Source organism: Parus major, chromosome 13, assembly GCF_001522545.3.
Source record: "Parus major isolate Abel chromosome 13, Parus_major1.1, whole genome shotgun sequence".
Classification (NCBI taxonomy): Eukaryota; Metazoa; Chordata; class Aves; order Passeriformes; family Paridae; genus Parus; species Parus major.
In genome coordinates this window covers 15,397,178-15,409,716 of record NC_031782.1, presented here as the reverse complement: position 1 = coordinate 15,409,716, position 12,539 = coordinate 15,397,178, and the positions used below count along the sequence as shown (strand labels likewise).

The window sequence follows — 12,539 nt, the reverse complement described above, 5'->3', positions numbered from 1 at the left end:
GAGTGCAGCGTGTCCGCCGACACCGTCCTTGCCCCGCTGCGGGCGGCCCTGGACGCCTGCCGGGCCACGGTGCAGGTGAGGCTGAGGCCCCTCCCGCCACCTCTGACCCCGCGGTGCAGGGGGGACGGCAGCCGGGGCAGCCAGGCAGGGGCTGCCGGTTTCCAGGGGACCTGAGGAGGGAAGAGAGCCGCCCCTGCACCGAGGGCTGCCCAGAGCTGGTGGGGGCACATCCCCCTCACTCCCAGCTCACCTCTGCTTCCAGAAACAAGTGTGCAATGACATCGGGCGGCGGCTGACAGTGCTGGAGGACGCGTGGGCTCAGGGGAAGCTGTCGGCACCAGTGAGGAAGAGGATGAGCCTCCTGGTGCAAGGTATGGGGTGAAGAGGGCTGCAGCCTCACCAGCAGCAGGCCCTGGGGCAGAGGCACCTGTGGGATGGTGGATCCTGCACCCCTGACGGGATCCCCTGTCCTGGCAGAGCTTCAGCAGCAGCACTGGGATGCAGCTGATGAGATCCACCGCTCGCTTATGGTGGACCACGTGAACGAGGTGAGCCAGTGGATGGTGGGCGTCAAGCGCCTCATCGCCGAGACGCGGAGACGCGGCAGCTGCCCACCGGAGAGACGGACGGCAGCGCTGACACCGAGCCCGCGACCGAGCCGGAGCAGGAGGGGCCCTGACACCAGGGACGGGGCTGTGGACTGTGAGCGGGGCAGCCCCTGCCCTGGGCCACCGGCAGGAACAGGGCCCCTGCTGCTGGAGGGAGTCTGGGCACCCCCTCTGCCTCCCAATCCTCATCCAGAAAAGGGGATTTTAATCACTGCGACATTTTAGTGGCGATTCATTATGTTTAATAAACAGCACCAACCTGCCCCCTCCCACAGTCTCCCTGAGGGTTCTGGCACTGACAGGTCCTGGGGCTCCCAGGGTCAGCAGGAGATGGGATTGCTGGCTGAGGCCATGGCTGCTTCATTAAGCTTGGCCATGGGGCTCTGGCCTTGGCAGGGCGCTCTTAGCCAAGAGGATGTCTGGGGAAGAACTAGCAGCATCTGGCTGGAGCAGACAGTTCTGTGTGTCTGTGCTGCACTGGCTGCAAAGCTGGGCCCCTCATCAGCCCCAGAGCCCAGCCCTGCTGCACAAGGGGTGTAGACTGGCTGGGAAGGCCAATGTGCAACGGCCCCTGGCATGACCAGGGTTTGTGCTGCAGCCACAGCAGGGGCTCCCATGTGGCCTCCTGCTGTCCTGGCACAGCTTAGAGCTGAGTCTGGAACCCAGGAGACCTGGGTGACCTCAGGGATGGGGAGGTCCTGGGACAGACACACGTCCAGTCAGGTTTTAACTGTGCTGTTCTTGTGTCCACGGGATGGCCCCGCCAGCTGCCTCCACCACAGCTGAGAACAGACCCCAAGGCCCTCACACCCCCCACCTGCAGGGTCACCCTCTGCACCCTCCCTGGGGGCGAGGTCCCCGCTGAGCCCTGACAAAGACACACACCATGTTAGCACAGGGGTTTCACGGTGTTTATTGATCAAGCATGAGCTCCTAGGCAATTGCACCAGCCACTTGTGCTAGAGCCTGAGGTGTCACACGTCCATCCCCAGCATCAGAGAGGGCTGCAGCCAGCTGGTCACGGTGCCAGCACCTCCACGAGGCCCAGGAACAGGCCCAGCCATGGCCTGGAGACGAGGAGATGGAAACTCAGATGTCCATCTCAAACTGGTCTTGATCTGCAAGGGCATGGATGGATACAGGACCAGGGTTAGGATGCAGGCAGGCAAAGGGAGCAGGAGCTTGCCTTGTCCCATGCCCCAGGTGGGTGTCTGTGGGCAGGAGCCGCGGCCCTGGGCTGCTCACCTGGCATGGCCTCTTCGCTCTCATTCCGCTCCTTGAGCTCCTCCAGCTTGACGAGGCTGGACTGGGCCAGGGATGTGACACCGGGGGTCTGGGGCAGGCAGCAGGGAGGGGTCCTGGCCGCGGGTGAATTCTTGCACTCCAGCAGGAACTTGCGGTCGCAGATGATGCGGGTACCTGCCAAAAGGGGGGCCCTGTCAGGCACTGCTGGCCCTGGCCACCCCCGCCCCTGAGCACCTCAGCCCAGAGCAGGGGGTGGGAGCCAGAGCTTGGCCATGGCTCATGGACACATCTGGCTCTGGAGCCACCACATCTGGCTTCCCACAAGGCAGCCTGTGACACCCATCCTGCCCAGCAGCTATTCCCCACATTATTCCTCCCCTTCAGGCTTTTGGAGCTCTGCAGGATGCAGCACAGGGGGTCCAGCCTCCCAAGGGCTGCCCCATGGTGGCCAACATAGGCCACCCCTGAGCTGCCTGAAGGGCAGGGCCAGTCCTGGGGCAAACAGCGAGGCCCCAGCCTGCTGCCCAGGCAGCAACAGCTTTGTGTGGTGCCCTGTTCCAGGGTGGAGCAGCAAGGGCTGGGTATCGCACCATGGGCACCCTGGGGAACCGTTTCCATTGTCTCAGCCAGCCACCTGCTGCTCCCTGCAAGAGAACAGCTGGGTTGGATGGGACATCTCCTCCTCCAGCCAGCTGCATGTGCAGTGTCCACCTGGGGCACACTCTGCCTCCTCCCCATGCTCCAGCTGCCTGCCAGCAACACCTGAGGTCACAGCAGCCTCTGTGCCATCCCCTGCCCATCCCTCCCTGCAGCCCAGCACCAGTTCCCTGCCAGGCTCTGGCAGTGGGTGCAGCCCAGGGTTGCAGGGAGCCCAGAGCTTCTGCCCGAGGTGCCAGTGAGTCTGGGGCTCCTGCTGGGCACCGCAAACATCTTACACAGCCTGCCCTGCCACGGCCCTGCAGCACCGGGCTGGGCTCTCTCACCCCAGAGCAGCTTGACTGAAGGCACAGGATGGAGCCAGGGCAGGCACCTGTGGCTCAACCCAAACATGGCCAGCTCAGGAATGAGGCACAGACAGCAAAGAAAAGGACCTGTTCCATGGCTGACCCAGGGGGGGGTCAGAAGGGGGAAGGAGGACAGGCCTGGGGCAGCCCTGCCACAGCCTGAGGGCTGGTGAACTCAAGTGGGCACAGACTCTGGCTTTACCCCCATGCTTTCCCTGGATCCAGGCAGCCTGCCCTGAGGGACCAGCACTGCACTCAGCAGCCCCCTGGCACTGCCACCAGCCTGCTCCCCAGAAGCACAAGGCCTTGTCTCTGCCTGTGCCCCCTGTAACCATGGAGCAGTGGTGGTCCAAACTTTGAGCAGGATCTTCCTACAAAAGTCTGTGGTTCTGTTTTCCACTTTAGTGGAGGCTGCTGGGGCCACTTGGATGTGGTGCCCAGAGGAAGTGCTCATGTCCTCAGGGAAGGAGCTGTGCAGGGAAGAGCTGCCTACGTTAGGCAGGGCTGGGGTGGCCAAGGCTGTTCCAGGGACAGCCCCATCCCCATCCTGGGTCTTGGCCACTGGTGTCACAGAGTGTGCCACCCCCCTGGAGCTGCAGCCCTCCAGGATGGGGAGACAGCGGCTCCCCAGGAGGGGGCAGGAGGAGGTGGCACTGCTTGCTGCAGCCAAGGAACCCACAGAAGTGGGCACCACACCCTTCCCCTGCACCTCACCCCAAGAGCACACACCTACTGCACCACAACACTGCTTGTTTTCAATACAACTGCTGCTGACACGTGTCCCCTGCCCACACAGGGCGCTGGACTGGGTGATCTTTAAGGCCACTTCCATCACAAACTTTTCTGTGACTGACTCTATGTGTTTGTCCTTTGGTCTTTGCACTACCACTAGGGCAGCAGCAGTTCAATTTTTTTTTTTGCATTTTGTCCTCAAATACCAAGAAAAATATCTGAATATACCATCCAGTAGTGCTTCTGAGGTTGATTTGCCTGCGGTATGTGGATACTGCTTGTGCAGTTTGGATTTTCAGTACTTCTTTATGCTTTTACTGGGGAAGCTCTGCTGCTGCATGTAAGGATTTGTCTGGATAAGGTGGAAGAAGGTGAAGACTCCACCTGGTCTGAGATTGATCCTTTGGATTACACACTATTATGTACACTGGAGTTTCCTGCTTAAGGAATGGATCCAACACTCTGTGTAGTTACTGCATTGCTTTGGAGCAAAAGCAAAACTAAGCACAGTCCAAGTGCAGAAAGTGGAGAACTGGGTCAGGAGTTAATGTTCATCTTAAGCAGTGTGCAAAAATCCTCTTCTTCCTCAGAGAAAGCACTTGAGAAGCTCTAAGTGGATTTACAGCATTACAAGAAGCTTAGAACTGAATCTATTACATTTTCCTCTAATGGGAAGCACTTTTCTAAGATCTGCTTCTGGGCAGGTGAAGGAACTCTGTGTTCTCCTGTCACTGTTGTCAGCCTTTCTTAGCAGCCTTGAGCAAAACCTGATCTCTCAGGTGAGCACCTGCCAGAAGTGCCAGAAGCAGCAGAACTATTCCAGAAGGAAAAAACCGTAACACAGAAGCAGGTTCACACCAATAAAAGGCTCACAAGTGGCAGGGGCAAGGACTCTGCAGACATCTGTGCCTGCAAACCCTCCCAAAGCTGACTGCACCCACGTGCTCAGTACGTGACCCTGGGGAGATGCAGCACCGAGCACGGCAGCAGCTACTGAGGACAACAACATACAGCCCTTTCCAAAATTCTCACACACAACCTAGAAATGCTGTTTGCCTTTTATTGAGTATTCAGGTAAATATTTCACATTAATACAGGCTACATAAAGTAGAGCCACTATACGACATGAAATTTACTCAGCTTTTCCTTTTAAGTCTGTAAACAATTATACAGGTATTTACCACCCTAAAAGGTTGAAATCATGTCATCAGCTAATTCTCTGCTGCATACAAGGAGCATTCAGTAGTGTTTAGCCAAAAGCACTAATTTTGTCTGATTTTTAAGTTTGAAGTGGCTAAACTAAACTGAAGAACAGAATCAGTTTCTATATGTAAGTCAATTTGTTCTTATACAACGGGCAATCGAGATTCCATTGTTACAGCCCACAGAAAATTGCTTAGTTAGGCACATGAAAAAAATCCCCAGGGTTCTTCAAGGTCATAAAGATTCCCAAACCAGGCTAAAAAAGGACAGACCCCCTTAAATCAGTTGACGTACTTGAGATGCATGTTTCCAATGTGAGGTGCCCAGGTGCCAGGCCAAATCTACAGCAAGAAATAAAAAGACAAATCTATTATAAAAACAAATAAAGGTTCCTTTAACAGTGTTTTACCACTGAGGGCAAGCATAAGGCTTCCCTCAAAATACAACCAGACTGTCCAAAGGCAGGAGCTCTCCAGCTCTGGCCAAGGTCTGACAACCTGCAAGGTGCTGAGGATGGATATAAACCCTCTTGCTTGTAACAGTCCATTACCTGGCTGAGCAGTCTTGAAATGCTGCTTGTTTTACCTGGAATAGCACCATGGATATTTTATGAACACACACACACACACACTGTAGGGAAAAGTCATGCAAATAATCTCAATCCTAGTTTCAAAGATCTGAAAAGACCAAACGTGACACCAAGCCAAAACTGGGTATCAAAGCACCGTATAAAGCCCCAGGAAAGCACAGGTGGGAAAAGGCAGCCACACTACCTGCTGAGCATCAGTACATTCTGTTGAGTTCTGGACAACTTTGATCATGGGATTCCAGGCGGGATCTGGAGTATGGAGCCCGTTAAAGAGGGGCCCTCCTGGGCCATCTGCCAGCTGGGGGTGCGAGGGTATCAGAGTGCCGCCGTACATGGAGATGGGCAGGCCCTGAGGGGACGAGAGAGCACCGGTGAAGGACATGGCCAAGGGTGGCTGTAGGACCAGACAGAGCCAGGTCACCTCCACAGGTAATGTTCCACTACTGGCAGGAACCCCAGCACTGTCAGGGAACACCAGGGCAGAGGATGGAACACAGTGACTGCAGAGTTGGAGATTCCAGCCAGCTTAGCCCCTTTTCTGAACTTCCACCGAGCAGAGGCTGCAGCACACAGAGTTTTCAGATAAGCCCACAAAGCCAGGCCAGCAGCTGAACACTGTGACCTCAGTGATCCCTCTCTGCAGCACAGGACAGCTGCAGTGCACACAGGGCACTCATCTCAGACTGGGTTGAAGATTTTCTCTAAATTCCTAAAGGCCATCTAAAAGAATTCTTCCTGTTCAGAAAGAGCAAGTTACAGAGCAGCCTTTTGCAGTTAGGAGAATTCCTTTCCTATGTGTGAATGGCTCTGCTTTGCCACACAGATGCCAAGACCACATGCTACAGCTCTTTCTGAAATGTGCTGGGAGTCCTGTCCTCCTGCCACTTCTCTAAGGAAGGTGTGTGGTGTTGTGGCCATGATTTTTGCTGAAAGCATTAAGCAACCTTGTAATCACCCTCAAGAGCTGGGCAAGCTTTGTGAAACATTTCCAGGAGACTGAGCTTCTGAGGGATGAAACACTGGAGAGTGATGAAGGCCTTCAGCTACAAAGCAGAGAATATCTGCAGCCTACAAACTCTGGCTTTGTTTAGACCTGCCTCCAGGCTTGGGCACCTTTTCTGGTCAGTTCTGGGATGAAAGAAGGTTCAGGACTGGGATGATGAGCAGTGGCAGCAGAGGCACACACACACACACAGAGTGAACAGGCAGAACAGGAGATGCAATTAAGTCAGGCCCTGGTCATTTCATAAATCCAACTCTGTAACTTACTTTAGAAAAATCCACGAAACTATTTGGCATAGGTTGGTGGAAAATATTCGAGGGAGCCACTATTCCAGAATCATCTCTCTCCATTGGCTGATGCTGAGAAAACGTGCCTGGGTCTGACAGCTGCTGATGCATTGGATGACTTCCCATGACAGGCTGAGACCAACCCGACAAACCTTCTGCAAAGAGATTAAAAACAGCTGATTAAATTCACTGCAGACACTCGAGTGAACTCAGCAGCTGCACACACCTAAGGCCATCTAAAGGCACCCTGAAAACACACAGCCACAGGGGGATCTCAGGTATCCAGACAAAAGTGGAGAAGATGGGGACTGCCTTGAGCTGCGAGTTCCACATGTCCACTGCAAAAGGACTAAAATCCAGCAGAGCTCCCAATGCTACCTGTAAGCACATAAAAGCTTTCCTTGAAAACACACAGCAATGCTGAGACACGAGTTAACCAAAGTGTGGAGGCCTTCACTGAAGCATGTAACAAATGCAAGACACCAATGTTTGTACTGAAAGTTACCAATAGAAACACTACACCTCAAATGCTGCACAACCTCCTTCCACAAAATCCAGCTACCAGGAAACTAAAGGTGAAACTTCAGCTGTTTCAAAGTAATTCTTTGGAAATGAAGGCTGCCTGGAACAGAAGTTATCCCATACTGTTCAAGAGTTATGAGGAAATCAATGCAAAACCCAGCACCCACAGCTCTGCGTCCTTGGGTGCATCAGCTGCACCTCAGCTGACACTGTAAGGTGTGAGTGGAAAACAAGAGAGAGACCTGGACAGAGGGAGCCAACAGTCAGGCCTGGAAACAGCCCCCTTTAACAGACAGAAATTGTTAACTCTAAGCTTTGGATCATTCTGAGGACTTCGTATGAGGTCTCTGCACCATTTCAGGCTCCCATGTGCCCAGTGACTTGATCCAGGCTGGGTGAAAACCACAACATCAGGAGGAGAAACCACAGCACTTCTGATAGTAAAAGATTTTAAGATCATAGAAAATTCAGGGAGTTAGAAAGAAAGTTAGGCTTGGCAAGCCCTGGGAAAAGTGTTAAAAGTAGGCCCTGGGAGATGTTAGGCCTTGTGATTGCTAAGATCATGTGAAACTGCACCTGTGTAGTCAGTAAATGATAAATTATATAATTGGTAGATATGATTAGATAAAATTACTGTTTAAAGAATCATGAGAAACTATGTTAGGGGTTTGAGTGGGATCACGAGAAATCCATGCTTGGGTAAACTCAATGTATACAATGGAACAATGTAAGTTTAATAATTAATATGTAAGTTATATAACGATAGAGTATAAAACATGTTCAGCTCCAAACCAAGTGGGGTCAGATTTGTGTCTGTGTACCCCTGACACCCAGAGCTCTTCATAAAGCACCTTCATATAATGATTTGTGATTATGTGTGTTCCTGAACACTACCACTTCACTGACCTGTGCCCTCCCACCACTGCCAGCACCTCTCCCCTCAGGATGTTCCACCCAGGAGTGCAGCCTGTGGAGCTTTACTCCTCCTCCTCCTCTCCAACCCTCCTTCCAGACATTCCTGCTGAATTCCAGGGCGTCCCTGGCAGGCTGCTCAGAGCAGCAGAGACTCACCAGACACGCTGTTGACCCCGAAGGACCAGATGCCGCTGTGGCCCACGGGGGCAGTGAAGTTGGTTCCCAGGGGCGTGGGAGTGACGGAGCCTCCCTGGCGGATCCTGGCGAGCCTCTCTGTCCCGATGGGAGGCGGCACCTTGCGATCCTGGCTGGCGTTACCCGTTTTTGGCTGGCCCAAGTTAGCAGGTGCAGAAGCAGCTGAGAGGGGTGAAGATGATCCTGAGGAAACTGATGGAATAGGAGATTCACCTGCTGAAAAGAGTATTTCTCTTGCTTAATTACACATAAAGTAGCAAGCATAAATGCCATCCCGATTATTTCCCCAATATTATCTCAAAGCAAATGATAAAATGTTTTAAAGGTTTTTTTTTTTCTTTTTGGCAAAGCATTCTTCAAGTCTTTCAAAGAAATTCTGTCTAGGAATTATTTTAACTCTAAAATCAACATTTTAACACAAATGCTTTCAGCCATCAGAATCATGATATTCTCATGACATAGCAGTGTTTCTAAATTAATTACAAGAAAGAATAAGAAACATGGAAGAGTTTCAGGAAGAGGTGAAAACATCAGCCAAAATACCATAAAATATCTAAACAGCCTGGTTTTGGTATCCACCACTTCCAGCAGAAGAGAAATCAGACAGCTTCCCAAAGCCACAGGTGTGACCCAAGAGCATAAAGTCCCGCCAACTTCAGAAGCGTCACTGACTCTCCTTGGGAAATCCAACTTCCTTTGAGCACTCATTTAAACATTTTGGTTCTTAAACTCAGAGTGGCAATGAAGTTGCATGCAGTGACATGAAAAACCTCTTCAGCTAAGATTCTGAATCAAAGACCCATATTTTCTGTAAAGCTACTTCCATGTTCTTTCCATTAGGAGGAAAACCCACTGTTACCTTGGATGATGCTTAGAGATTTTGAAACATTTTAAGTGTAATTCCAGATCCCAATTAACAAAAAAAAAAAAAAGAAAAAAAGAAAAAAAGGCAAGTAAAACTTCAAACTATGGCAAACATGACATTTACATCTAATATTGCACTCATACTACTTAGAGGGGAATCTTTAGCTTGGCATCATCACCTCCACTCCCCCACAGCTTCATGCCCTCTCCTCTCAAGAGCCTACAATGACTCATTTTTTTGCCCAAATACACCTTTAGTAATGCTACCAGAACTAGTGGCATGGGAAAAACCCCACAAAATAGCACAGCTTGGGATTTGCACGCCATCCTCACAGCTGCTAAAAGCAATTGGAAAGCATTTTTTGCATTACTGGGTAAGTTCCCCTCAAGTTAGAAATCTACTAAAGACAATAGCTATGAATTTATAGTTAACTAAGACAGACCCATGAAGTTCCTACATGAATTTGTTGCGCTTGTCCAAGGATGTGGTGAAAAATGCTGTCTGTTAAAGCTGGGAGTCCCAACAGGCGCTGGCCCTTGAAGGTAAACCCGTGCTCCTTGTATGTTTGCTGAAAAGCCTGTCAAAGGACCTGAAGAAGAAGTTGTAGAGCTGTTGGATGGATCTAGAGAGGGTAAGCCTGAAATAAACATAAATTTGATTAAATATCTCTCTTTGGGAACCTGCTTCAAAGCACCAGAGAAAGCTAGTGCTCCAAATATAATTAAAGCATCTCATCACCTTTTGGGGGCATCTGCACATGGTAAGGTCATTTTACAGGTGCACGATTCTCCCTTAGAAACCGCAGAGGAATTTCTGGAGGCTCTCTGGTTTGGCCTCAAGTTTTAACAAAAACAGCCATCCCTTTGGTCATTGAAAGAAAATGATCTTAGCAGGGAGGGCAGAGCAGGAAAGCTGGGAGTGGCCACGATCTTTGCTTACAAAAAAGCCACACAAATCCAACAGGATCTGGGGCTCTGTGAAAGTCCCAGGGGAATCCAGCACCAGGGAAGCAGTTCTCTGCAGGATGGGCTTTGCCATCCCACAGGTACCTTCATGTAGAGATCAGTCAGAGCACGCTGTGGCCACAGACAGGGGCTGGTGTGGCACAAGCACCACAGGGGAAGGGGCAGCTTCCTCCAGGGATGTGTGAGAGGAAGAGAGAGATGGAGAAAGAGTTTGAAGTCCCACAAAAATTACTGGCAAGGGTGAATTACAATTTTTTTTAAATAAGCCAAAGCTTTTAAGTACTTTTCCAAAATGTCATAAAAGCTCTTATCACACGTTATTACCTGAAAGCAGAAATGGGCATGGCCATATGTGCACCTGAGTTTAGGGTTTAGTTTCAAGGGCCTATTATAAACAAGATTAGTTTCAAAACCATTTAAACATTTCAAAATGACCACAACCAGGACCAGCCTATGTTGCTGCTGAGTGAGGTTGAAGGTTTTATCTACACACACCCCACCACAAACAGCAGTGCTGCCAGGCAGTACCTTAGGTCAGAAACTAGAGGGGCACCTCTCAGTGCCTGGATAGTTCCAGGTTGTGTTCCCCAGTATTATCAACCAAGTCAACCTGATTTACTCCTTCCAGAAGTGCCAGATCCAACCTGCTCACATGGGCAGAAATGTTTTCTTGGAGTTGAAGGAGGTATTTTTCTCACTAGCCCAAAGGTTAAAAAGGAAAGTCTCCCCTACAGCCAAGGAGCAACACATTCCCCTGCTGCTGGAACATGGGGTGCTTAGCTGAGGGACCCCCAGCACGGGAGGACAGTCTTCCTGGGTTTGTCACAGCACAAACCCCATGGCTCTGAGAAGGATGCCAGTGCCTGTGACTGCAGTGTGGTTGAGCTGAGTTTGTCTGGAGTTGCAGCCTGGCTCCAGCACAGAGCTCAGGCACAGCAGTGCCTGCAGCCCAGAGCCCTCCCTGGGCATCTCCTGTGGAGCCCCTGACCAGACACTCCAGCACAAACCTGGCAGCCAAAAGGCCCCCATGGGGACCAATTCCACCAGGCACCAAAACACAAAGTGCCTGGCAAACCACACGAGACCTGCCCCAGACAGAAGGGTAGCAGAGCTGCTGCCACCCATGAGTGCTGCTGGCTCCCAGACAGAGAACAAGGCAGGGATTGTGACAAAAGCAGCTCTCCTGCAGGACAGGAATGCCCAGCTGTCTTCTGATGGCTGAGTAGCTGATGAGTAAACAGCTTTTGGATACACAGCTTGTAAAGTGCAATGTCTGGACAGTCAAGACCACTTCAGCACTGCTGGATATGCTCCATGGGCTGAAGGGAGCCTGACACACACAGATGCACAAATTCAGGAGTCAGGTCACAAAGAACAATTTTTAACATTATCATGTCTTTTATAAAAGTGGATGAAAAACTTTGTTCAATATTAAAAATGGCTATTCTGAACAGTAACTTACCAAACCCTGACTGCAAGAATAAGCTTCCTTTTTTTTTTTGTACTTACCAACAAAATCAGGTTTTCTAATACTAAAATCTTCTGCAATACCACACTCTGCACTTAATTGGGCTCAAACTCCTCATTGTGCTCTGAATGCATAACCGAGCTTTTGAGAGGAGTGTATTGATCTCACACAAACTCTGCTCAAAATTCAGTTTATCAAAGACCCCAGGCAGATGCTGGTTACTGCAATATTACCTGCACCTTAAGGGAAAGAGCCAAAACACTTGGTCAGTCTGTGTGAAACAGAGCCCAACCATTCATGGAGTTCCATACTCATGTGCTGCTTCCTAAACTGGCATATTTCAAGTTTGTGAGCCCTTTTAAAAACCAAGATCTCAATCTCCTTAAAGGAGATTGACAGAGGTAAGAAGCAGATTTCTTTTGGTCTTCTCCACAGCCTCCTCTCATGGCTGGGCTAAGCCTGCCCTCAACTGCAAACTGCCAGGACAAGAGACCTAAAAATGTGAGACAAATAGGCCAGTTCCAGAATGGATCCACAGCCAGTGAGATCTGCAGAGATATTTGTGCCTCAAAGGACCTGGTGAATCAGACAGAACTCGACCTGCAGCTGAGCTCACCCATGAACAGGAAAAGCAGACTACCCAAACTCCACCCTGAGGTGAGAACTTGCTAAGAAAAAGCTGGTTTTGTGCACAGCCAAACTATATTAAATCTTCACCAAATCAGTTTAGAGGTGATTCTCTTAAAAATGTTCATTTGTGGAAAAATTTGCTATGGGCCAACTGTGCAAGAGAGGCACAAAATGCAAACCTCTGCTCCCTCAGGTGTAGTCACAGCTGAGATCAGAGGATGGGTGTCCACCTGCTCCAAGGCCATTCCCAACCCCTCTGACCTCATGGATTTGCCAGGCCAGGTCTTGGCTGCTCCCTGTCCATTGTG

General features: G+C 50.7%; 2 protein-coding genes across 16 annotated transcripts in view; one reads left to right on the top strand and one right to left on the bottom strand.

Moving 5' to 3' along the window:
* Positions 1-878, top strand: part of LOC107210561 (amyloid-beta A4 precursor protein-binding family B member 3-like) — a 6,132-nt gene extending 5,254 nt beyond the window's left edge. The window contains exons 13-15 of the mRNA XM_033517778.1: positions 4-75; positions 263-371; positions 478-878. Coding sequence (XP_033373669.1) covers positions 4-75; positions 263-371; positions 478-833 — 537 coding nt within the window. The 3' untranslated portion in view covers positions 834-878. The remainder of the gene's footprint in view (positions 1-3; positions 76-262; positions 372-477) is intronic.
* A 619-nt stretch (positions 879-1,497) lies between these two features.
* ANKHD1 (ankyrin repeat and KH domain containing 1) overlaps positions 1,498-12,539 on the bottom strand; it is a 99,855-nt gene continuing 88,813 nt past the window's right edge. For 2 of the 15 annotated variants that reach the window (XM_015641767.3, XM_033517764.1), the window contains 6 exons: positions 9,611-9,805; positions 8,265-8,519; positions 6,651-6,826; positions 5,566-5,730; positions 1,854-2,027; positions 1,498-1,726 (listed from right to left, as the gene is read on the bottom strand). In XM_015641767.3, the coding sequence (XP_015497253.1) occupies positions 1,583-1,726; positions 1,854-2,027; positions 5,566-5,730; positions 6,651-6,826; positions 8,265-8,519; positions 9,611-9,805 (1,109 nt within the window). In that variant the 3' untranslated portion in view covers positions 1,498-1,582. Of the gene's footprint in view, positions 1,727-1,853; positions 2,028-4,635; positions 5,134-5,565; positions 5,731-6,650; positions 6,827-8,264; positions 8,520-9,610; positions 9,806-12,539 lie in introns of those variants that run through there. The other 13 variants (XM_015641773.1, XM_015641774.1, XM_033517763.1 and 10 more) reach the window with 13 other exon arrangements.